General features: G+C 39.3%; 1 protein-coding gene across 1 annotated transcript in view; it reads left to right on the forward strand.

Moving 5' to 3' along the window:
• Positions 1 to 21,391, forward strand: part of rerg (RAS-like, estrogen-regulated, growth inhibitor) — a 51,688-nt gene extending 30,297 nt beyond the window's left edge. Inside the window, exons 3-5 of the mRNA XM_084711436.1 lie at positions 9,010 to 9,066; positions 16,990 to 17,063; positions 19,899 to 21,391. Coding sequence (XP_084567562.1) covers positions 9,010 to 9,066; positions 16,990 to 17,063; positions 19,899 to 20,309 — 542 coding nt within the window. The 3' untranslated portion in view covers positions 20,310 to 21,391. The remainder of the gene's footprint in view (positions 1 to 9,009; positions 9,067 to 16,989; positions 17,064 to 19,898) is intronic.
• Positions 21,392 to 27,891: the final 6,500 nt, after the last annotated feature.

The following is a 27,891-nucleotide window of genomic DNA, read 5'->3' on the forward strand; positions in this document are numbered from 1 at the left end:
GAATTCCCCATACCTCCTGCTCACACAAATTTGTTCCAAAGTGGCCCAGACAGTGACGCCATCACTCATGGGAGATGACATGTTTACTGTTGCTTTGTGTGTTATTGTTACTCTGTTTACTTTAGACTTACCATATCCCTTCTTATAGGGTATTGGTTAAAACCTAAAATAAATATGCACGGAGCCTGATTGGCGAGCTGTAATCTGATCTGGAAAGAGGCTGAGATGATAAGATGTCTGACTTGATCTCATTTATATTTGGCTGTGGACAGAGATTGAATATTTCCCCTGGCAGCATGGGGACTCCCAGAAGTCCCTTTACACAGACACACATATTTCCTTATAGTGAGAAATAAAGTTCACGTCTACGCAGCAGTTACAGAGAGGCTTGGTGGTTTGGGATGTAGACGTGCCCCAGAGAGAGAATGGTGGTGAAAGGAACTCTGGGAAAGCTCTGCGACTGGAAACAGGGGCCTGACCTCTTGTTCAGGAAGTGGTTTGGGTGCTTTTGTAGCTAATTTGTTTGCCTGTTTCTTGCATCAGGGCTGTCACTTCTTGGTCGGTGTGAGGAAACACTCCTACACAAGTGTATTTACACAGAAGATAAAAGCTGCTTGGGCTTCTATATATCACTCAGACACAGATGTAAAAATGTGTTTCCAACTGCTTTATGCTTGAGAAACAAATTTATCAGAGTATTTTAAAGTGACTCTAAATGTCATATTAATAAAAAAGTTTAATCTGTGTGAACTCTATTCCATTTTTCATCTTTCCCTGCAAGAGAGGATTTGTAAGATTTAGTCCAGTAGCACCTTGTATAAATACAAAAACACACACACTTTTGTTTTTGCTCCCATTTTTCATGAGTTGAAGTAAAGATCTAAGACTTTTTGTATACAGGCAAAGGTTTATTTTTGTGCAGTTTTATTTTGAAAAAACACATTTATTAGGCACTGAACTATGGCTATTTGCAATAGTGCTACATATACCAAGTTCTTTCCCCAGTGGGGCAAAGTCATGACCCACCCTACTCTGCCTATGATTGGTTTACACTGATATTCTAACCCTCACAAATTCCTCATGTCTAAACCTAACCAACCAATGAAGGGAACAATGACTAGCCAATCAGAGACAGAGTAGGGTGGGTCTTGATTTTGTGCTCTTGAGAATAAAATTCTGCAGCCCTACATGAAATAGCCATAGTTCAGCACCGAATAAATGTATTTTTGCAAGATAAATCTGCAGATTTTCGGCTATATTGTTTGTTGTGACCAGTCTAAAGTTCACCTGCGCAGGAATCCTGCTGTTTAATATACCACACCTGTCAGGTGGATGAATTATCTTAGCAAAGGAGAAGTGCTCACTAATGCAGATTTTAACAAACATGTTGACAAAATTTGAGAGAAATAAACATTTCATGTGCACAGAAGTCTTACTAGATCCTTTCCTTCAATGCTTTAAAAAATGGGAGCAAAAACAAAAGTGTTGCATTTAAATTTCTGTAGAGCATATTTTTCAGCCTGTGTTAACAGACTGCTCAATGTAACCCCTAATAACATCTGCTCCTTCTAAAATATTGTTTTTTAATGATTCATAAACAGACATTAACTCATTCTGTGAACATTCAATATTAATTTTAGCTCCATTTAAAGTGAATAATCGAAGTGTGGCCAAAACAAGAACAGACGTTCCGCACCGGAATGGAGATTGGAAATTGAGCATACTGGCTGTAGCCCTGTTAGTGGAGAAATCTGTATTTCAATTTAGTATGTTTCTTTTAATCTCTGATAACATATCATGGTAATTTTAGGATATACTCGAGTAAATATACTACATATTTTTCCTTTAATGCTTGAGCTTTGACAAAACTGTCTCTGCAAAGCAACAGGACTAAAATGTTGTCCTCATTTTCTCAGTTTCTTTTTAAGAGCTGAGTGGACTTGAGGAAAGGAAACAACAGATCAATAATCACTGCACAAAGTGGTGCAATCTATAAGGGTGTTCTTTCATCTCTGGTGATAAGTGCTGTGGGTATTGATTAGGGATGAGGGCCTGACACAAAATTGATAATGTTACGGTTATTTAAGCTAGTAATGAGTCTTACAATCTCAAACTACTTGACATAATTGAAACAAAAATGTCAGTTGTGTTTTGCAGTGAGAAGGATAGATTTAATGGAAGAAGGCTCCCGTTAACATCATATTTCAACATCTTAGTCTTTTACAAGCATTGGGAGCCACATGGTGTGTAAATTGTAGCTTCTTGTCTGCCAAAACAGCAGCAAGGCAGCGATAGTCTGCATTTCTTCTGACAGAAATGCAATAAAACCCCAGAAACAGCCAGTCTGTTTTTCTCATGTTTTTCGTGAATAGAGGAGAGTTGAATCATTAACCAGTGTTTTCTGCCAGCAGAGGAGCAAATTTACTACAGGTCTGACGACATCAACCAGCACCACCAAACACTCGACTCAGAATCAGATACAAGATTGAATTCTAATCAAATTGGATTTTTCCTGAAAGTCTTGCAGGAGATCTTACTTCACTGATTAATTATTTACATTACTTGCATTGTAAACATTCTGAAGTCACTGAGAACATTCAGTAATATATAATAATAATAAATGAGCCAAGCATCAAATGTATGCACACTGCAATATACTGCCCTAAAAAGGCAGGGAGCAGCAGAAGCAATGAAGCTGAGGAATAAGTTTTAAACTTTTCAGACTGGCTAACACGTATAGAAAGCGTTCCACTATAACTATGTTATGACAGTTGCATTAATTTTGGCGTTTTTGCCGGCTGATTATTTTATATTATTGATCCCCAAAAAGATCTGAGAAACCACACAATACCTAAAAAATAGTCAACACATCCTCAAACCTAATCGACAGACTAGGTCAACTGCCAATGACTCCACAGTGGAGAGTACCAGCAGCAACAGGCAAAATGGACAGTGACTTTTCATTTTACACAGGACTCAAACTGTCATTAATTATTGATTAATACATTTTTAGTTGATTAATTCTTAACAGCAATTAATGATTAAAAACCAATTTCCCTACAGCCAAACAATGAATGAAAATACAATTTTTTTTTTTTTCAATTTAATATTTAAAGGTGGTCACAACAAATCATACTAATTGTACTGGAGTCTAAAGCTGTAATGCCAGCTATTGACATGTGCTAGCTAGTTACATTAGATTTAGCAGGAGTTTAGCTGTTTTGTATTCTGCATCATGACTGGATTTAGCTACTGTCTCATTTAATCATGTCAATTTAAGGTCCAGTGTCTAAGACTTAGGAGGGTTTATAGGAAAAGTACTGCAGAAATTGAATAGACAATAATTATACACTAATAAAAACATGATGAATATTAGTGGAATTACCGTAGAATGAGCAGTTTATATCTACAGAGGGTGCAGGTCCTCTTTCACTGAGGTCACCATGTTTCTACAAGAGTGCAGAATGAACAAACCAAAACCTGGGCCTTTCACGTAATGCACAAGTTTCTTTTTACGTTCTTTCATTTTTTTTTTTTTTAGCTTTTCTTGCTTTCCAGTCACACCCAGTCTAACCATTTCCCCTCCACTCTTATCTGCACAGCTGGACTGTGTGACATGAACTGACATGACACGAATACAATAGGTACAGAACTTGACTGCAGCTGCACAGCACTGGGTGAGCTCTACTTGTCAGCCAGTAAAGAGGTGTTTTTGTGGCCGAAAGGAACCAAAGAGCCGTGGGTGTCCGTCTGATGGCCGTGGGGAATCAATAGAGACTGTTCAATGAGTAACACAGCGCCGGCTCAGAACAGGGCCATGGGTGCCGCTAATTGCTCTTGCTTTGTTTGCAATTAGTCCAACATTGTGTTGCTAATGTGATTAGGTCACTTTGGACAAAAGCGGCTTTTGGCAGACACCTCCTGTGGATGATGTGTTTGACGTAAATCTGAAAACTCGGCACTCCTCCATCCATCCACTTAGAGTGGCCCAGTGAAGTCTGAGCTGGAGAATTTGACAAAATTAGATCTGTTTTTTTTTTTTTAACTCAGCTGCTGTATTTATTGGGAAATAAGCTTTGGAAATGCAGCTTGCAGCTCTGTGTGTGTGTGTATTTGTGTGTGTGTGTGTGTGTCAGTTGTCAGTCTCTGTCAGTTGTCAGGTGATGAAATCTACTCTGTGCATGGTGTCATTGCTACAGGAGACCTGTCAGCACAGCTTATCAGCATGTCTCTCCTCAGCTCCCTTGCTGATACTATATGGACACACACAGTAAACAGTAAACTCTGTCAACAAACATGCAGGAACGTCAAGCTGCATCCAAATCAGGGATTTTTCAAGATTCTACTGAGCACATCAAAATGATAAGTGGCTTATGGTGGCTAGAATCTGTGATGTATTCAAGGTAACATGACTCCCATCAGCTGAAAGCAAAAGTGCAACAGTAAAATAAAGCAGCTATCTGAAAGTACAAACAATGGCACAGAAAATAAATTAAATTTCAAACCACAGAGATTCAGTTAGAAGCTACAAAAGTACTGAGAGCAGAACACACAAACACTTAGAAACCTCTTTCTCTCGGGTCTCCAGAGACACAAGCTGATGAACATGAGATGAGTATTTTACTTTAAAGATTGCAATTATGATTTTGCTACAGTGTGCTATGCAGAATGCCTTTGTGACATCCAGAATAAAGAAATGGAAACATGAAAAAAAGGAAACAAAAAAAGTAGGGCTGCAACCAAAGATTATTTTCATCATTGACTAATCTGTTGATTATTTTCTCAATGAATCGATTATTAATCATTTAGTGGTTTGGTCCATAAAATGTCAGTACACGGTGAAAAATGCTGATCACTGTTTTCCAAAGCCCAAGCTGATGTCCTCAAAGATATTCAGTTTACTGTCCTGAGAAGAGTAAAGAAACCAGAAAATATTCACATTTGAGAGGCTGAAATCAGAGAATTTGGACATTTCTTATTGAAAGATAACTCAAAATGACTGTCAAAACAGTTGACCATTAATTTGATAATTGATTAATCATTGCAGCACTAAAAAAGCAAACGTGAGATGAATCTTGCAACACGCTTGTTTTCAGGGAGAGACGATGGGTCATCACAGGTTGGCTGAAATCAGCGAGACAACACTGCAATCCACTTGGATGCGCAGCACGGTTTGACTCAGCGCAGCCAAACGTGTTAATGAATTAGAAACTGTTTTAAATGACCAAATCTTTTATGCTATGCCTTAACACAGCCTCAAAATAATTAAAATGTGCTACAGTAAAAGGGAGGTGTAGCATTTTGTTTTAATCAATGTAATCCTTCAATCAAAGCTAAGAAAAAAAGAACAACTAAACTGGCGCTTTGAGTTCTCCATAGCAGTGAGATGTATGTATGTAGCTTTCCTCTCACTGCACACAGTCGCCTGCCATTGTGATCAGATCAGCTTGGTGATATGGTGCACATTAATTCCTTCTGCAAAACTTTAGGAAATCTGGGCCACAATGTCCATACTGACGCACGTTAACAAAGACCTCTCTCTTTCATGTGTACATTTCCTCAGGTAGCACTGAAAAGCAGGAGATACAGTTACCTCTAATAAGAAAAGGACTTCACACCCCATTGGTTGTTCTGTCTACCTGGAATCCAGGCCACTATAGCAGAAGCACCATGAAATAACCTCAGTGGGAAATTCAGCGCAGTAGAGGACAAGTAAATGTGCCTGGAGAAGAAATGTGCATGTCAGTCTGCTTTCTTAACAGCATGACAAATTATCTGCTGCTGTTCTGCTTTCAGAGCATTCAGGGAGTAATTGAAAGTTGCATGACACACTCTTCCTTTGGTTGAAAACGCATTAAGTGGAATGAAAGAGATATGTGGTTTACTGAGGAACAAACAGGGTTACAAGAGGCCATTTCAAAGAGGCAAAAAGCTATGGATCTGTATGTGTGACATGAAAGAGCTGCCTGTCTCTCTGTTAATGTTCTGTTGAGTCCATTCACCAATTTACACTAATGAACAGAGAAACTGATGTAATGTTGTGAAGGAGAAGAAATGTTTTGGCTAATAAAAGGAGACAAGGGTGAAGCTTTCCATAGCTCCTCTGTATGCACGAATAACAAATTGAAACATTTGAGCTGCAGACTCTCAGTCATCATCAAACACTGCCCTGAGCTCAAAAGCTGGACTGGAGTTCTTAAGAGGCGTAATGAAACGTGGCAGCGACACTCTGGCCGACATAATGGGTTTTCTTCCCTTTCCTTGTCGTGGCTAATTATGAGCGGAAAACAGGCATGGCTAAGATGAATGTTTTTTTCCCCAGTTCAAAGGCAAAGCTGTTTTCCCATAGTCTCTTTGCCACAAGCAGCAGCTCAGTGAGTTGACATAAGGACACAGATACACGCCTGGACTCAAGTGGAGCACTCTGGCCCATTGGAAGTCACTCAGGCACATGACAGCTCCTGCAGAGAAACGGATTGAGAGTGAACACTAGCTTGTTGATGTGTGTTAGCAAACAATTAACAAAAAAGTTTTTTTAAAAAAAAGGTTCAGGTCTGCAAATGTCTAAGTGTGGGAAAATGCGTAATTGTAGTCTTTTAAATGGCTGTTGGGTCGACAAATGGTACAATGTCCTTTTTGCCTTTTGAGAAGTTAAAGTGAGACTATGTAACTTTGGAAAGACACATTTGCAAATTCTTCCACTTGCAGATTAAAAGTTGAATTCATGAGAAATGTAACATGCCCAAATTAATACACTTAGGGTTTTCCTGTTACAACCTCACTTGGTCTGGTATGACCAGTTGCGACAAGCACTTTGGAAGAAGCACACTGGCCCTGCATCTGCCAAAGTGTTTTTGGATGGTGGAATAGCATGGCAGAGAGTGTTACACAATTTGGGAAAAAACAGTTTGCTTTTACCAGATGAGATGAAGACCACTGTGCTTCATCTATAAAGCTAAACATCAGAAAGCAGTTAGCCTAGCTTAGCATTAGTGCTGGAAATGGTGAGAAATTGGCTAGTCTGGCCGTGTCCAATTCTAAACAAATGCACATTCTGTATATGAACAGAAATGTTACAACAATAGGCACTGTTTCATAACTGGAAGTGATGGATTGTCAATATACAATACGAGTGGTGTCGCAGCAGTGCAGCTTGTGATTTCTCCATCTGCAGATAAGTAAGTGAAGTGTCCAAGTTATTAATTCATAGTGAACAGAATTTTCTTAAGTCAGTGTTATTTCTGTGTGACTGCTGGATAGTTTACCTACTCCCAACAGCTCCAATTTTCCTTCCAAACCTAATTCGTTTTGAGGATATTCATATAAAAAGGCTGCTGTGGTGTTCTCAACCTTATTAATTATTGTCTCATTCTCCTTGCTGACTGCTTTGATAAGAGAAAACAGACACTTCAAGGAGGTCAGCACTGATTTTGACCAGATAAAATAGTATGGAGGTGAAGTAAGTGTGTGAATCTTCTCTAAAACAGAGCCACTGTGGACATTTTTTCAAGTGACACGTTATTTAGCCTGTTCACTGACACATGGAGCAGGTTAGGACATCCTCATTGGGACAAATTGAAACAATTAGCTCCTCATTTGCTCACTTGCTCGTTTGCATTGCTTCCAGTTAATAAGTGGTGTTATGCTAAGCTTCTGTAAGATCATCACCTCCGGATTCTACAGCTACTTCATATTCCCAGTGAAATCTATTCATCTCCAAAATGTCACCTTTCATGAGCTAAGAAAAACAGCCATGTTTTCAGCCTTGTGGCAATGCATTTTTCAGATGATTTCTAAGTGGTTTGTTTGATTTAAGGAAATAGAGTACTCCAACTTTTAGTTTTATTAAGAAAGAATTCAAAATCACCAAATTTGGAGATAAGTGGTTTTCACTGAACAGCAGTAATGGCATGTTCGTGTATGCCCTTAAAGGTAGCTGTTTATATTAGGTCATGTCCTGATCCTGTTGGGAGCAGAGGACTGATAGTGTCAGTGGAATCATACCTACCCATAAACCCGACTAAAGGGAGAAAAGCTGCAGTGTTCAGATAAACAGCTACAGAACTGAAACATGCACCTCCTGCAGTGACTTCCTGGGGGGTAAAGGGGAGCATGACGCTTCGTGTCTTAATTGCATATCACGTTTGTGCTCAGTTGTGAAGTACCAGGAAATGATAATATTCTACTGAGCGACAGAGAAGGGTTTGTGCAGCCCCGTTGAGAGGGACGAATCCCAAACATGATCAGATCTTGGCCTCTGGATAAAACAGGCTAAATATAAGCTGTTTTTTTCATTTTGTTGGGAAAATTACTTTTTCAGTTTCCAGATCCTGCTCAAAACCTCCTGCATCAGTCTTATCGTCCACATTTCAAACTGACATTTACTGAAAACCAGCACACAGACGGTTTGGTTTGTAGCTCTGTATGACACACAGGTAATGGCCTCCTAATTCTGTCTGAATGGGCGAGATCAACATTTCCGTGCGGCTAATTACTTGTTTATGGTAAACCATTAAGAGAGTGAGTCACTGGCCTGCTGGGGATGTTTTTTTTTATTTGTGATGAAGGCTGATGGTGCAAAGTGCACGCTAACTATCCCACATAAGGGAAGCAGCAAATGATGAACTTTGAGAGCAGATGTTTCATCCTGAAGGCTGTTTGAACTCTTCTATTAGCATTTAGATGAGAAGTTTGGATCTTGTGGCCTCTTGATGCTTATCCACAGCTGATTAGGTTTTGAAGTACACATGTTGCCCGTGTATGTGCATATTAGGACCACAGGCTGATATAATGAGGGCCATTATTAACTGATGGCCATGCTGTTTCAGGTTTACTTTTCATGAAGGGAAAAGGCACACTCAAGGCATAAACAACATGCAGAATACATGACAAAATCCTTTAATTCAACACAATTTCTATTAAATATATTCTGAAAACCATGAAGACGAACCTGTTTTTCTTGTGTTGTTTTTATATTCTGAACATGTTTTTATCTGTTGTCTTCTTCAGCTTTGGTGGTGAGATTTCTGACCAGACGCTTCATCTGGGAGTACGACCCAACGCTCGGTAAGACAACCAGATATATTACCATGACAACCAGTACTATCATCACTACTGCTGCGGCTGTTTTTCCCTTGTTTCTAGCATTTATTCCAAGTTCAGCTAACCACCTGCTAGCTGTAGCTTAATACTTACATGAGAAGATGGATACCATGCTGATTAATTTCCCAAAATGTCCAATGATTTCCTAATGGATTTACATACAAGTACCTATTTTCAATTTTTTGCTAAATCAAAAGGTTTCAAAACGATCAGAATGAAAATTTTGAAAATATGAGAAATTAAGTCAATCATGCAGTGTATTAAATGAGGTTAAGTTATTTCTAAAGCACAACTCAAAGTGATGCAATCAAGTTTAATGCAGAAGAGGTTTTTTTCTGCCCTCATCAGTGCTTAATACAAAGTAGAACTGGCCTTTTTATACACTGATGCAGATTAAGCCAATTCCCTGCACTGTAATTATGGGAGCACAAAGACTTCCCATCTCCTCTGTAAGGTACTTTTCATTTCCTGGCAGTACGCAGCAGGTCAAAGCCTCTGGAGTGCTCACGTGGTGCTCTCTCCGTGTCTGTTTTTGGTGATATGAGGTGCAGCAGCTCAGCAGAGTGTAATTACCAGCAATATACAGACCACACATGGAGCATATTCTCTCCTTTTTTTAAAATCAATCATGTCTTCATGTAATGACTACTGATAGCAGTCTCAGAGCTATTATGTCCTCGTCTTCACATCACAATATATGGCTGGGAGATTATTGAGAAACTTTTAGCTGCTAGTGCGACAACACAGGAACACTTACAGTCCAGGCAATGAATGACTTGTTTTTGTTCGGCACAGATGGAATGACAGAACCCAGATACCTGCCATTTACACGTCATTGGAAATAGAGATCTTCATTTTCCTTCCTCAAAATATAGCAGAACACTCATACACTAGGCAGCTTGTTTGTAATGTAGTGTATTATTACTTTGTGTACCAGCTACATACAACATGTTTTCTTTATAAACTTCGACTAGCGTACAAGATTTAGCAGACAAAAGAAGCAGAAAGCAGAAAAGAGCGATGACTGCCTCCTTGGTTACCACCAGCGTCAGAACCAAGAAAGCACAGCTTGAGGTGTGTAATGGGAATAACAGCACCATTGGAGGGTGTGTGTGACCAATCATACTGCTCAGCTGAAATTACCCATGAAGTGGTTGACACGTTATTATAACCCTATTATAGGCACATCACGCAGGTGGGGGGTGTGCGTGCAGAGTGCTGGTCTTAGAAACGTAGGATTGGTGCCAGAACGTGGGCGGCACTTCATCTATCTCAATATGGCCTCTAGTGCCTGCAGATTACCATTCATCTCCATCTATTATCTACCTATTTATTTTGACCAGGGTCATAAACAACCTCAGATGTTCTTTTCTACCATGAGGAACCACTGGTGTTCCCAGACCTTGCCAGATTTAGCTGGTTAGTATGTATCCAACAGTACTCCGCACACGACTGCTCCGCCACATCCCGAGTCTGTCCGTGCAGATGTGTCTGTACAACGCTAAAGACATCCAAACTGCATCAGATGGCTAAAGTAAATGTCATGTTCGTCCTGGACTGCTGAGCCTGTTCCCAACAATGTATCTTTGTGCTTTTTGAAATTTCACATGAGAAAAGTTTGATGGAAACAACAACAACAACAACAAAAATCCTCACAAAAACGTAGCCAACATTTAACATTTTCAGCAATACCGATAATAATGATATCCATGACAATTTTGATCACTTTAAAGGGAAAGTTCACTCCAGAATGAAAATTCAGTCATTATCACCCTCGTGCTGATTGATGGACAGGTTTATTTTGTTAGTCCACAAAACACTGCTGGAGTTTCACTGGAAAACAGCACTGCAGAATTTCCCAAACAATTCCCAAGTGAATGGGAACCAGTTTTCAAATGGAAAAAACTACATATAAAATACACATAAAATGCCTCCATAATGCTCATCTGGTGTAATCCAAGTATCCTAAAGCCCCAACATGCCGTTTGCAAACTGTCACACCACTGACATCTAGTTCAGATGGTGTGCATGCGCACGTGAACGTGGCTCCAAGCTAAGGATGTACAGTGGAGATATAGGCTAAAAAAACACGGCGCAAATGATGTCTTTCAAGCCAACTCAGCATGTCTGTCGCTCAAAAGTAAAATACATCTGGTCTGCATATGTCCCTCCCCTGACAATAACTTATTCAGAAGCTTCTCTCCTTAATTAAAGTAACACTAGTGACTGTCTGATTGGTGAGAATATGGTTGAACAAGAACATGACAACCAACCACCCGACCAACCAACCACAAAGTGTCAGCCTATGATGATAATGATAATGTAGTAAGCTTGTTTGCTGCACTCCTTTCCACCCTCGTATAAACACTTGCCTATTAGGTATATTGTCAAACTACAAAAGACATGTAGATGGATGTCACGGTTACACTTCATATAGGTATGTTTTGGTTTGGTACTAGTAGGTACTGCAAGTGTTGATGACCAGTTGGATCCCACTCCCCACAGTACTATGAAAAAGTAATGGTTCAAAATGCAGAAAGCTGATAGCTGATATTACAAGAGTCATTTCAGTCCCTGCACAACATCAACTTACAGAATCTAATTTCCTTTGGCACACCGAACTGAAGTCTGAGCTTCTACTGGCATTACAGCAGCAACTGTGTCACACAGTGTAGAAGGAGATTCTGGTATTAATATTTTGGAAATAAAGTACTGTGAAGCATGTGTATTTCTTCTAGTTGATGGAGCAGTTTAGGGCAGCATGCATTGACAAGCAACATCAACAAACTGAATTCTGTTAGGCGTGACACTTTCTCTTTCTACCTTCTGCCAGAACCGCCTTCGGGAAGTGAGAGGTTTTGAATTATGAGGGATGAATTGCTTGCTGCCAGGAAAATTACTGCTTTTGTTTCTCCCCGAGACCTTTAGATGGGATGGTGGGGCAGGTTAAATCATCCCTGCCCTGCCCCCTGTCAGTCCGTTTAGCAACAAATACAAGAGAGGTGGATGTGGACAGATCGGGCGCTGTCTGCAGCTGACAGAGTGATGACTCCTGAAATAGGCTGTCCCATGGGTTGCTGTGTGAGACTCTGGTTCTCCTCCTCACAGATGCTCCTCATGCCTGCAGCCAAACAGCTATAAATTCTGCCTCAGGCTCCCTGTGACATTTCATTTACGTCACAGGATGCAGTTTATCCCCCGGAGAGGTGAGCGCACCTGGGACACAGCCGGATGGATGTGTAGAGACCAGAGCAACAACAAACTCTTTTAAATGACAATCTGAACATCTTTTTGACAGATTTAAGTAACTTCAGAGCATTTTTCCTTGAATTCAAATTAAATGCTTTCAATTAGACAAATCAGATATCATTATAGCTGATATTTATTGACTATAGTACACGGCAGTACAGATATAGTTGGACATCAGCTGATAATTTACTGGTTCCGATATAGATTGTGCATCCCTATCATACACTGCCTATTTAGTTTCTATAGTTACGTGACAGTATGCACTGGTCTTAATCAACCACTTATGTTCATCTTCTCTCATCACATAACCAAGCTGCATCTCTTGTGTTTTAGCTACATTGTTTTACACAGAGCAATGCAACAGCATGACAGGCTGTAAACTTCACAAACCGAGTCTCTAAACCCCCACAAACCAGAAAACTATGATGGAAGTGGAAAAATGTGATGGAAACAGAGGGCAGTTGATGCGCTGTCAGCCAACCCAGCACACAGCAGCATGTGCAAGGCAGGTGACGCGCTGCAGACAGCGCTGTCAACAGCCTGGCAGGAGAGACGCTCTGTGGTGGACTGGGATTTTATACCTCGACTGTAAAGTAGGAAGAAGCACACTTAAACTTTCTCTGACTGTATGAAAATCTGATGTTTTCACATCACAGATGAGGAAGAAAGGCATGACAATGCCAGTCTTGCAGGTAAAACCTATGCATGTAGGTTGAGTTTAAAGAACAAATGAATCCTACTATATAATGGCCAAATCTGATTCAATTGACAAAATTCTGTGTCAAATACAGCCCTAGTTCAGACTACAGAATATCAGTACAATTATAGCTTGATCTGGCAGACATAGGGTGGAACGACAATGGACATTAGGTGTGAAAATCTATCTTTTTGTCCCCTGTATAATGGATGACAAAAAGGCTAGCATGTTAGAATTTTTGCCTTCCATGATAAATTCAAAATAAATTGACCAATAGGAGTGAGCACAGAAAGTTGCAGTTTGGACAAAATTGCAAGGTAGTGCCAAACTTACAGGGATTGGTTGAATTTGTGTGAATTGTTGCAATCGTAACATCACAACTTCCTAGGGTGACTGACTTCACTGCACTGTAATAGAGTTTCAAAGCGGAAGTAGTATTAGTAGTAAAAATCCTGATGATATTTCTGTGCAATGTACATATTTATTACAGTTTGGTATGAGTTGTAGTAGCAAGATTGATTACAAGCAGCAAGTTGTTTTAGCTGTTTAAGTGTTAATTCCAAAGTGCATTTGAAACAGTGCATAGGAAACATCCAATCACAGGCTTTAAAATTCTACTGTTTGTGCCAGTAACTGCTCACAAAAGGTAAAGACTATGCTTTGTAGAAACAGATCACTGTGCCCCAACCCTTACGATCAGCACGTCTTTCAAAAGGAAAGCTGAACAGAAAAAGATAAAAGTGATGGAAGGAACAAAATGTAGAAATTCTAAAGGAAAAAAGTTATGGTGATTTTTAAAATACTGATTTCTCACTCTGCTCTCTAATATTCTCCCTCCATGAAAGAAGCATGCATCAAGAAAAAGCAGAGCAGACAGCTCGAGTCACAAGCTGAAAGCAATTGTAAAGCTAGAGTCACAAAGCCAAAAAGCGTTGAGAAAGTGCTGGCTCAAGCCCTCTGGTTGAAATAACGGCAAAATCCAGCAGATTCTCTCTCTGAACAAGAAAGGTTTCAGGGGCTTCAGTGCTCTCTGCAAGGTGTTTACACAGATGGGATTTTTACAAGGGGGCAATTCAGGCAGATTACTCCTGTGCTGTCCAAGGTGGAATGAAAGGTCACGGTCACAGTTCACACCTGTGTTCCTGTGCCAGGAATAAGAAGCTTTTCAAACCAGCAAGAGGTGAAGCTCAGCTCATTTGAGGTCATTGCAGAGGTCAGACATCACCCAGCAAGATGGTTCCTGTTCCAACAACCTGCTATACAAAAGAGTCCGCCTCCAAAATGCAAGATAATGATTTTGGAGGAACTACGGAGAAAGGAAAACGTGATGTCCTTTTTAAACAGTCTGTCTCAACCAGGCAGAAGCTAGTGTGTCTCCTTGTTTTGACCTCTATTAGAGGATCTCTGCCTTGGGCATGAAAATGCTTAGCCGGTTACTCCAGAAAAACATGGGCTTTTGTCTGTTTGTGTCAGACGAAGGCCTCTGCAGGGACTTTTAAAGCCAAATGCATTTGGTCGTGGCTGTTTCAAACTAGGCAGCAATACTTGATGGTAGCAAAGGACAGGCAGGTGGTGCAACAGGCAAAGTTTATGTAAGACATCTGGGTGGTCTAGAAAAATGCGATGTGGTAAATGGACTGCATTTATATAGCGCTACAGCCTATGCTAACTTATCATTCATTCACTGTTTCTTTAAAGTACATAAATGCGAATTTAAACACAAACAGCATTGTACTTATTCAAGCAGAGCCCTTAAGTCATTCATTAGCTGATATTAGCTGACTTAATCACATCATCCTCCTGAATAAATTCCTCAAGTTCAGTTTTTATACAGATTTTGTCAGTCTTGCTAAATCCCACCTCTCATTGTGCTCCCAACTTGTCAAAATAAATAACTGTACTCTTTATGTATCAACTGGTGTTCCACAAGGCTCTATACAAGGCCCAGTCCTGTTCCACATGTATATCAATGACTGTGTGTGGAAATTGTGATATTTTAATGTTCGCAGATGATAATTTTTACTCACGGTAACACTGCAGAAGAGGTTGCAAACAAGTTGACAGATGTGTCAAAACCAGTTGTATGTTTTCCCCAAATGCCACAATATAAATGTAGAACAGGATATTCTCATCTCAGAGAGAAACAATAAGTTTTCTCCAAGTACAAATACATTTAAACACTGGCTTCATATCCAACATTAAATGTGTCTGTAATAAAGTAAAGTTCAGTTTGGCAAATTTCAGTACAAGATATTCCCTATCAACTGATGCAGCTAAGATGCAGTACTTCTACTGCGTGGTTCTGTCCCACATCACCTGTTGTCTGATAAGTTGGTCTGATACACACTACAGACTTACAGCCACTGGAATGATTATACAATGATTATATGTATATATATATATATATATATATATATATATATATATATATATATATATATATATATATATATATATATATATATAAACAAACACTTAAAACTTCAGACAAGAAGCCATTCAGGTTTCATCACTGCCATAATCCAAAAAAAGTATAATCTGCTTAGTTTGGGAAACCTCATCAAATACAAAATATCTGTCTAGTTTGTAAGATTATGCATGGTTTAGATCCTCTTTATCCTCCGTCTGACTTCATCAACTTCAAATCTACCACAAACAGAGCTACTAAAGGTGCAGTTTGGGACAACTGCACAATCCAACTTAGCAAATGGACTTTTCCTTCAGAGCATCACATCAATGGAATTCAGTACCACACTCAATTAGAACATCCATAACATATTCATTTAAGTGTAACTGTGAGAAATGGCTTATTGACAACCAACAATGCCAACCTGATGTTTTCTCAATCTACTTTTATCATGACTTTACTGTAACAGTACCTTTATCTGTATCATCTGTTATTGGATCTAATACACTCATGCTGTTCAGCTGTTTTGAATATGCTTTTTAGCACAATGTAGTATGTCTGACTATTCTAACTATTCTACATATTGTATCATTCTTATTATTCTAGGTAACTGAACAACATCTGGCAAAGGCACTGCCAATGAAAACTAGCCTTTACTTAACCCAGGTGTATAATTTGATTGAATGTGGATTGATGTACGTTGTCCCCTTTCAAACAAATAAAATCAGCTATGTTGATGCATCATCTGGTCAGCTACTAGTTGATTAGTATAATCCAATCACATTTATGAATCTAACTGACTTTCATGAAAGCCTCAAAGAGCCACTAGCATGGCTGTGGACTCTTAGTCTCGACTCACTAAGATGTAATGTTCATGTATGTTTACAGCCATCTCTGCTCTAGCATCAGAGTGCATCAAGGGAATTTGTTATTCCATAGGAATCCTTGTAGCTGCTTGAATTATTTAAGAGATCCCTCAAAAAGCAGATCAAAATCCAACTGTATAACCATTTGTAATAAATGGTTACATTCTTGACATAATGATCTAGTGTGTGTCTAATACAAATGTTTTGGTCATTCAACACAGGCAACATCTGCCATGTATTTCTGATGCCTCTTTTCAGGTCAATCAATCTTGTAGGCCAGTCAGTTTAATAGTAAAAATGCCAGAGTGAAGCAATAAGATGCATCATTAATGGAAGTTTCATGAATTAATGAATGCAAACAAAAGTTTGGTATGCAAAAGTTTTGCATACAGTAATCATGTTCCTCTGAATGATTCATTATAATAGTAGGTGTAATTATATTCATCACTTCAATAGTGATGACTTGTCCCCACACTTTAAGTCTGCCTGCCCTCATAGTGATTTCATTTGTAATTTACTATAAATGCATTGTGATGAGTTTTACTTCCCTGTCTCAAGTTAGGTGTCACCAATGTCAAGTTATGATTCACATCAGACGGAATTTATACAAACTGAATGAACTCTTTTTTCTTTTCTTTTTTTCTTTTTTTGTCTTTTGTGTTTTATAGAATCAACATATCGCCATCAAGCCAACATTGACGATGAGATTGTCACCATGGAGATTCTGGACACTGCAGGACAGGTGAGAGAAATTATCCCTAATATGTCCCTAATCCAAACCTTTGTCAAACATTATATTTGTTTCAGGAATTAAAACAGAAATACAAAGACCTGAGTTCTGCACGTTCTTCAAATCATCCCTAATGTACTGTACTTGATAAGCGGTACTAGGTTTTACTGTTAGTTTATGAACTCTGTAAGTGATGTATCTGCCAGCATAATCTATTCTCTCGTACTGTGCTTCCCAAGACATATATTGCTGTAAATTAAAAAATAACTACAGAACAATTAGAGAGGTACTTTCATTAGATACCTCCCAAATGTCTGCATCTTTCAAACAAACTAGTTTGTAATACAGACGTTAAATTTTTGAAGTCTCAAGTTTAATTCTGACTCTGACTGAATGTGACTCAAGAAACCCCAGATGATGATGATTATGATGCTCATCATGTTTCTTACAAAAATCTCCCTCCAGAGCCTCAAGGATATTATGTACAAGCTGAGTAATGTTTTCCATGAGTAACTGACCTTTCTGTGTAAAAATCACAGCAGAAATCTTCATATTCACTCATATTTCCACATACTATAGATGTAGACTATTTACAATGCAATTTGTGAGGTAAATTTATGAATCTTTGTATATTGAGTTTTAAGTAAGTAACTTATGTATTTCAATGAAGTGAATCAGGTGGGAAGGTGTCTGACAACAAGTGTCACTTGAGTCAGTGTCGTTTGAAAAGTTTGAAAATGAAGAAAAATCTGCTGTTACAAACACTGAAGCACCCAAGTCTCTGACTGAACTGTCGGTGACTGAGCTGCATTGTGGTTAGGTCTATGTAGGTACCACACAAAGAAGAATGAGTGGAACAACAAGAAAAAATATCTCTGTTAATATGACAGAACTGCAATGTTAAATCTATAGCGTAATCTTTTAATGTTTAACTTTAATTATTAATGTTGATAGATATTCCATTATTTAGGTTTTATTTCTGTGACAGACCATTTGGCCCATCCCACAGAGGGCTGGGTGGATATAAGACAAAACCAAAAGATATACACCAATTACAAAACCATATGTACTTAATGAAATAACATGTATTTATGTGTAGTGTCTGATAAATTGTACACCTAATAGCAGAAAAAAGAAGAATACTCAACTTCTATCCTGATAAATGGCTTTTTTTCTTCTTTTTCTTTTCTCAAAGTAGCCTACCTGCTTTTTTGCTATGTTAGCAAAGTAAAAAGAAAAATACAATACAAAATGAAACTTACTTTGAATATTACTGAAATGGTGAGATGATGAATAAATAATTAAAAACTTTTCCAAAAGACACCATGGACATAAAAGAGAGCTGCCATACACAGCTTAAACAATACATACTTAAAAACATCCAGTTGAGTGCTTTATTTTTCTTTCAAAAAAAGAGAAAAGATGGCTCCAGCTGTTTTAATATAAATCCCTTTGAATGCTCAGGTATCATCTTGCCTTCGCTGCCTTTTCGTGGAGATATCTGATACTTATTTTGGAAAGACACTTGTGTGTTTGAAGTATTGTAGTAGGAGTAGATATGAGACGGAGTGGCACTTTCAGATGGTAATTTCCCGCTGTCTGACAGGAGCATTGCAGGGTCCTGGCCATGAGGGAGAGCTTGCGTAAGTCCTCTGGCTGAAGATAAATATGCTGCAGTGCTGCGTAGGTGTTCTGCTGGCGGCTGATTTCCCCTGCGACACTTCAGCCAAGTCATCTCTCTCTCATTACATTGTAGTCTATTTTCAGCTGGCATTAGGGATGAGGTCTGAATGTTTCCAGACACGGCTGCATTGGATGTCAGGCCTCTCCTGTCTCTGACTGTATCAAAGCACTGTGTTAGGGCTATCATGATTTGTGGAGGTGTAGGAGTATTCTTGGTAACTCATAAATCCCAAGTTCAAAAGTTGGTCAGGTATACAAATGTCAAACTTTGTCATTGGTTCTGTCGAGGGATGTCGTGTTTTTTTTTTTTTTTAATCTTCTTCTATCAGTAACTACGAAATCAGGATGTATGCATCTCCCTCTACTCAGGTTCTGATTTATAGTCTGCCACATGACCAGTTAAGTCCTGTTATAACCAGGCGGGCAGATTGTTTCTGCTTCAGCATGATCAAATTAGGAGCACATGCCTAAATGTTCATGTTCCTCAGACGGCAGACGGATGCAGAACAAAATCGTTCGCTTAAGCAGGTTTGGGAGAGGGCAGAGACAAAGAGTCAGGAGGCACAAATGCTTCTCCACAAAAAAAGAAAAAACAAAAAACAGACATGCAGACATGCTACATGCAGAAAACAACCTAGACAGATGAAGATAAAGAAAGAGCGGTGTAAGCTGAAAGCTAAAATAAAGCTTTATTACCTGTAGTAAACCTCCTCCTCCTGGTGGTCCAAAGCTACTGTGCTAGCGGTGTACACACCAGCTCTCGCCTGGTGCCTGGCCCTGTTGACTAGCAAATGTCAATGTACTTCCACTTATGCAGAGGACAGAAGTGTAGGTGCTCGTTCAATATGGCCCACGACACACATGTGGCCATATGCAACCCAGACCACTGAGTTTGAATGCATCCTCAGTGTGTCTTGGGTGCATTCACACCTGCACTTAGAGCTATCCACTTGTGATTGGATCACCCAAGACAATATTAACGCCTGGTGTAAACATGCTCCTGTATAAACAACAAATTGTGCTTTTCCAAATCAAGTCAATGATTCTGGACATGAAAAACAAATGTATAATACACAAGTATTTCCCAAAATGTCAAACTCTGAGAATCTTAAAAATCAGAGTCACAATTACAGTTCACCACCAAGTTTTCTGTCTTCACCTCAGGAGGACATCCAGCAGAAGGAGGGTCACATGCGTTGGGGTGATGGATTCGTCATTGTGTATGACATCACAGACCGGGGAAGCTTTGAGGAGGTGGCACCGCTCCGAAGTCTCCTAGAGGAGGTGAAGAAGCCAAAAAATGTGCCGCTGGTCCTTGTAGGTAACAAGTCCGATCTGGACCATGTCCGGCAGGTCGGCACAGAGGAAGGCGAGCGACTGGCAGCTGAAATGGCGTGCGCCTTCTATGAATGTTCAGCATGTGCCAGTGAGGGTGGGGCCGTGACTGAGGCCTTCCATGAGCTGTGCCGTGAGGTGAGGCGCCGCAAGGCCGTGCAGGGCAAAGCCAGACGCCGCAGCTCCACCACACATGTCAAACAGGCCATCAACAAGATGCTGACCAAGATCAGCAGCTAGGGAAGAGACTGTGATGTCTGATGACACAAGAAATGTAAATTTTTCACGTTTTAAGCAAATACTGGCTCTGAGATGGACAAATGGGACTGATTAAATGTGGAATCTGTTCTTTACGTATACTCTTTACCATTTTTCCATCAAAAGGTCCCATGTGCAATGTCTCTTCCGTCTGTCAGAGGTAAATGATGTTGTCACTTCAGCACGGGAGCCTTGAAAGATGATTTCTCATCCAAACCTTTGAGCTCATTAGGATCAAAATAATCCTGGATACTGGTGAAATATGAGACGTTTCATGATGACTCATTAAAGTGGTGAGGTTCTCAACTTTTTTACTTTTATCCTCTCATTTAACTCTATTTAAGATCAATAAATAAGCCAGATGGCACTCTGAAAATTATGCATGCAAGCTGTCCTATTTAGCATGCAAAGAATTCAAGGATTTATTGACGTCGAGCGAGAAGATTTCATAGTTTACTCTCTGTATCTTGTCTGTATCACATCTTGTGACATGCTTCGGCCCACATGTGTGTAACTATTGTGTCAGCAGTGGTCAAAGAAAAAAAAAAGATCAGATAACGTCTATTAGATAACACCAGATCCACTGTCCTTCACCCATTTCAATCCAAGAAAAATCCCCATAGTTGTCTATACCTGTCCTAAAAACAAACCTTGTAATAAAGTCCACAGTGTTCTGTTGACAGTAAACGTTCTGCAGTGGCTCCCTGTGTTTGTCCAGAACATGTGTTCTTCAAGATCTTTTTCTAAGGAACCAAAGCAAAGGTTCAGAACATTTTAAAGCTCACAAGAGAACATTCTAAACTTACTGAGGTCCATCCCAACATGTCACATTCCAGGGGTGTTTTTCATGTAATTTTAGTACTGTAAATGAACTACAGTATGTATGATATGGTATATTGCCTTAAGCACTGCTGTGTGTTAGGTGTGTACAGAACCCAAAGGCATCTACAGTAGAGGATACTGTAATTGTTGAAATGTAATGTTTTTTTTCTTTATGTATGTGACCTATTTGATGAAAACAACCAGCTGTGCACTTGTAATTAAAAACTGAGATATATCCCACAGTTTTTCCTCTTAATGAGTCCATATGTTGGATTGACATCAATGGAGGGGTCAGCACTGGGTGCATGATGTTCCACAGAGGAACTTAACAGTGCGATAAGTTTCAAATAATATCCACTGTGACCATCAAATGTCACATTTACATAGTGACAGTCTCCAGATGGGCAAAACAGTGCCGATCCTCATATAGTTTATATCCAACTCCTGAAACTCATTTACAACCATGGGTTCATTTGACTTTCTAATACCTTTCTATTGTGAAGATGTTCAACTTTAAAATCTCAACTATCTTCCTTTTGCATGTCAAATTATAGGTGCACGAACAATAAAATAAGACAGTAAAATATGCTGTCAGGTTTTCATGCCTGTTTTAGCTGTAATGAGAAGGCAGACAACGCAGGCTTAGAGGTGACAGACTAAACTGAAGAGTGAAAAATGTTGCCACATAATTTTGGGGAGGGGGAGGCTCAATGACCTGGTGATGTTTTACTAGACAAGAAATATAATTTGATGTTTACTTTTGCTTTCTTGAGGAATACTGATTAGCCTTTAGGCCTAAACATATTTTCAGCCAAATTAAATAAGACAACTTGAAAAATGGAAATTATTCTTGGGCTGAACTGTTCGCTTTATATAATATTATTCAGCATGGACTAATTATTTACATATTTTCAAAGCTGATTTGCAGATTAACCTTACCACTGAAGTTCTAATGTTGGCTGAAATTGCCCCTGAACTTCTTGCCACACTGAAACACCTCTCTGCAAGTTAGAGTAACCTATTAAAGTATTCTTACTTTTTGTTAAAGTAATACTGTGAAAGATATTCAAATTACTCACTGCTTCTAGTTGAATATAGTAGAGCTACAGTATTTCTCAATCCCACCAGCTGTGTTTCCATCTGATTGTCAAGTGAATTAGAAGCAAATTTTTGAAATGTCATTCAAAGCCTTGTTTCATCACAAGTTGGTGGTATTCATGAATCCAGGGAAGTACCGCAAGTAAACCGACACCACGGTGGGATCTCCCTATAGTATGCACATGCTTGGATGCAAGCTGTGTACAATTTTCTACTTTTATAGGTACCTTTTTATGTAATATTACCTTTTAACTTGCCTATTTCTGGCAATTGTCACAACAAACATCTAACCACTATGTATAATTTGAAGAACGTTAATATGACCATCCAAAAAGGTACCTTCATCTAATACTAGCAACAGACACAGCGTCTAGAAGGGAACCCCAGACCCAGAAAAGAGCTCGCAAGAGTGATCATTTTAACCCAAACCACGAGAAATCTGTCGAGTTTCATAAATCTTGGCTTTCCTTCTGGACAAAACAAGCAGACATTGAGAGTGACAGACATTACAGCGTGCCACTGTAGTAATGTTGGCAGCATTAGATGGTTATGACACACAAAGCAGTGACCAGATTTGTCTAAATGTATTAAAGCAAAAAAAAGTCTTCTGACTGACTTTTTTTTTGAGATTTCAACAGTAAAACCCACATAACCACTGCTACTGTTCTCTTGTGCAGCCAGCAAATTGTAAAAAGGCATTAACCTACACTTTTAACAGTCAAGACCACAAGGGTTTGAAGGGAAGAAGATGCTTCAACCTTTGTATTACTAATTTGTCTTGTTTGCCTTTATGTAATTTCAAAGCTGTTTTAAGTCTGTGAAATAAGGTAAGGTTTCCATAATGTCCAGAAAAAAAAAAAATTCATAATGGGTGAAGCCACGTTATGAACCAAAATCAGTTAATATATTGTGCTATTGTGTCTCCAGTTGGCTGTGTGTGTATTATAAATATTTAAGTGAAATAATATTCAGTCAAATTATAGTAACTGGAACTACTGCCCAACCTCCCAGTTTCCTTCATGACACTACATGTCCTCTCTAGAATCAAGTGATGGAAACAGTCACACTGTCACAGTGACAGAGAACTTTAATCCACGTGTCTATAGGTCACGTCACACGTGCCTGTAAGTAACAGAGCAGAGGTGGCAGAAGCCATGGACCAGAAACCAAACTAATTGTGTACCAACCCTAATAAACTGCAAAGAAGAATAAGAAGAAACAAAAATCAGTCTGATCAGAAGAAACAGCTTCTTCTTCTCTTGAGTGTTGAAACAGCTGATTACTTAAGAGTTAAATTTTCACTTGGTCAGAAATGATTTGCATTACATCTTTTCATTAAAAGCAAAAAAAATCAAGCATGCATAATTTTGGCATTTCTATCAATCTTTTCTAAGTGATACTTCAAAATGCACAGAAAAATGCTGATGGAAATTTTTGAAATGAAACAAAGTGTCCATGATCTCTCTCTCTCTCTCACACTCTCTCTCTCTCACACTCTCTCTCTCTCTCTCTCTCTCTCTCTCTCACACACACACACACACACACACACACACACACACACACACACACACACACACACACACACACACCTCAGAGAAAAAGTTTCCTTATCATGTTACAGTTACCAACAATACTGGGTGTATTCACCGGCAGCTCATTATTACAGCAGTCCAGCAACATTTTCTGGGAAATACCGAATCAAAATCATACTCCTCCTTGCAAAATTTCATCTTTATAGGCTTGAGGCCAGAAATTAAATCATATTCAATCATACTTTCTCTTACTTTCCCATTTAACTAAGATAATTAAAACTGTTACCCGCTTCTGAGACAGTGATGTATTTAAAAAAAATAAAAAATACAAATACACTTACTACAAATAGATTGCTGACTCAGGAAGAGGACACAAAAACTGCTTTCTTTAGTTTGGGTGAAGCAGAAAGGAGTGGCCCAGCTATCTGGCAGATAATTACTGGAGACAAAATCCCATAATAACCAGGCAAAGGAGCCACAGTGCTCCTCCTTATCCTGACCAGTTGGAGACTGTAAAGGGCAATTCCAGGTTTTCCAGGGTCAGTTAGTGAAGGGAAGTCATCTCGGTAAAAGAGAAAGTGGCAGTCTTGCCGTGTCACACACATTATAAAAATGAGTGGACATGGTGAGAGTGTCATATTTTTACTTCTGACACTCAGCAGGCTGGAGGGCAGCTCCATCAGCTCCCATCAGCCTCCAGCTGGTTTGAATTCTGCTGAAGTTTTGACCTTCCACTGTACCGGCCAAAGGGTCAAACTACAGATTTGATTCCCTAGGTGGCCAGTAGTCTTTGTAGCTTTTAGTGAGTTCTGTGCAGCCATATGGCTGGGAATGCACACAGACACACACACACACACACACACACACACACACACACACATTATTTCTCCTAGTGCTGTGGAGAAATAGCCAGACAAACAATTTTTATCAGACCAAAAAACTTTCAAGCAAGCAATGTCTCTTTTGGGGGTCCATTTTTCATGATGGAAACATTGTGACTGCAATTTCCCCACTATTTCACATGTTTTCTGTAATGAAGTTTAAAGCATTTACTGATGGATAATGGAATAGCTTCAGTTTTGGTCTCCACTAACTTGAGGAAAACATCTGGTTATTTATCTGCTAAAAGCTTCTCTGTGTACAGCCACTGCCTTTGTCATTTGGTGCTGGCCAAATAGAATATAGGATGTTTATTTAAGCATTTTAGACTAATGAGCAAGGTGTAGGGTTACACATCGTAAAAGTATGCTGTAAAAATACTTAACTTTATGTCTAGAGATGGGGATAATTGTTTTTTTCTTACTGCCAGCTAGTTACCTGCACAAACAAATAAGTGAACTTGGTGCTGCTTGTTAGCGAGCCAGTTAAGCTAACCTGTTAGCTGGTTGCCGAGTCTGTTCACCACATTAATCATCAGGATGGAAGCCTTCGAGCACCTCCTCCTTGCAACGGGAGGACAGATAACCTAGAGCCAGGGTTTTCTGAGGGCGAACAAGGTGTTGCTCACAGACTGAAAATGTATGTAATAATGTAAATGTAATAAAATATGGAGAAATACGTAAGTTGACATGATGGATGGTTGTCAGCCCTGAGATTGCTGCTCTTTGACATGAAGAAAAGATCTCACTCTGCCACTATTTCATAGTACCACAAACGTCGCCCACACACCTAATTCCCTTCTTTGGATTAGGCAAACTACTATTTGTAATTAATGTTCCGTTTATAACAGTTTTTATATAGTCTAATACTGTACAGATATTCAATCAGGTTCTTCATTGTAGTCCAGTTATCTAGGCTGGGTAAAGTGCACAGAGCTGCTCACAAGGCTTTGAACAGCTTCCTCTTTTGAAATGAATTATTTTACTGTTATGTTAAATGTAATTTTCTTTTTTGTTAAAATAGATTTGATAAAACTGGTACAGAAAGGGGCATTATTCAGGATACAGATGTAACCTTTACTGTATCACATGATGCCTACTCATCATTGTCATCACTGCAAAGTTCATTTAGAATTCATTTAGATCAGTGCATTGATCTATTTATTCACTTATGGATCAAATCAGGAACTTAGGTCTGATTGGTTTGACAAGTCAAGGAAACAAACTAATTGCTGAAAAGGTTCAACCCAAGGCATCATGGTAATGCCAGTGGATGGCTAACAACAACTCTTATTGAGACAGAAAAATGTAAAATGTAAAGTGTGTAATTTTATCTTGCATCCAAAAAAGATACTGCAGTTCAAGGCCGGATTACAAAACTTCTAAAAGGGACAGGATCACAACAAAGCTAACGTTGTAAGCACATAGGTACTATTAATGTTAGCCTTTCCTGCTCAGCTTACTTTGGGGCTACCCCCTTCACTTTTCCAGCAGTTTAATAAAAAACAGACAAGACTTTTCTTGTCTCTTATTCTCTGGATTCATCACTAGAAACAACCCCATTGGAAATTAAACTTAGTCATTAACCAAATGGTTAATATAAAAATACTGATCAGTGTAGCTGTAATATAAAAAGGTTCTATTCCAATGCAATGAGTGCATGGTCAAGCTGTCTTGTTATGGTTGGACAGAGAAGTGTTTAAGATGCATCAGAAGGGAGTGGGCTGGTGTGTGTATCCTCTCAGTAATTTCCTGTCATGCTGTGATGCTCCGAAAGTTAGTGCGAAGTGGGGTCGAGAGTTCGATGCACTGTGGGCCCACTTGTCGATCCTCATCACTCTGAAGAAAGATTAACACATGGTGGCTTTGTTGGAAAGGACGGTTGCAGTGGGTAAAAGGTGCTCGATTCAGACAAGCAGGGAGAGATAAGAAAATCCCTGTCAGGGAAAGATATGGAGAAGCTCAGAGGATTGATCCAACACAGCTCTTTTTGCCAGCAGGGTCCTTGCCTCTGGGTGAATGTGACACCAACACTGATGGGCATGAAGGTGCTTGACTGCAACTTGCAGAGGCTGGACTTCACACAGTTGCCATCTCTTACATCAGTATAAGGCAGATGGGAGGAGGAGGCAGTTAGAGAGCAAATGAGGGGATGAGGACAGTGATGAGGACTAACTGAAGGAGAAAAAAGCCACTTCTTGCCCAGAGGAAAAGATGAGATATCCATGGCCTGAGTGCCATGCTGGGTGAAACTTCACAGCAGGCAATATTCCCATCCCAGCTCTCTGTGCATTACTGTGGTTTTGAGATGTGGATGCCATTTCTGTAGGTGGCATTTTCAAACAAATACAAATGAACAGGACTGCAACCGATGATAATTTTCATTGTCAATTAATCTGTCAATTTTTTTCTCAACTAATCACAGTTTTTTGGTCCATGAAATATCAGAAAATGGTGAAAAATGTTGATCAGTGTGTCCCGAAGCCCATGATGATGTCCTCAAATGTCCTGTTTTGTCCACAATTCAAAGATATAGGACTGAAGAAACCAGAAAATATTAACATTTAAGAAGCTGAAATTACAGAATTTTTATTTCTTAAAAACTTACTCAAACCAATGAACCAATTATAAAAACAGATGGCGATTCATTTATTGGTTGACAACTCTTCAACTAAATCAACTGCTGCCTCTTGGCTGGTTATACAGTCTAAAACTGACAAGGACAGTGGATGTGAAAGTGGATTTGTTTATACTACTTTGGGTGCCTGCATATACACATACAGACATATTCACATTGGCAACACAGACTAAGTCTGTGTTGACAGACTAGTCACCCTGCTGCCAGTCTTACAGAAAGTCGAACAAACTGGACTGGTGTCTGAGCATCCCAAAATAGCTGGTCATTGTCAGTTTAGTTTGACAGTAGGAAAAATGCTATGCTTTTATTTATTTATTTTTTTTTATCTGTGTTATGGCTAATTAATGCTGATGATGCTCGCTTTCTTGTTTGTGGACTGGTTGGTCAACCTCTGTGTTTCATTGCCCAAAATCATCCTGGAGCATGAGGCCACGGCTGTTTTTTATTCATCGGGCTGTTTTCCTAAGAGCTTTCAACTTTGCATTCGTTTTCAGAATAAGAGAACTTGAGGAAAGTGATGCACCTCTTGTGCAGCAGTTGGATGGAGGTTGCAAGGGGAGTTGATGGTTAAAGCCACAGGTGAGGTCAATCAGTCA

The sequence above is a fragment of the Lutjanus erythropterus genome, chromosome 22, assembly GCF_056507025.1.
Source record: "Lutjanus erythropterus isolate fLutEry1 chromosome 22, fLutEry1.hap2, whole genome shotgun sequence".
Taxonomy (NCBI): domain Eukaryota; kingdom Metazoa; phylum Chordata; class Actinopteri; order Lutjaniformes; family Lutjanidae; genus Lutjanus; species Lutjanus erythropterus.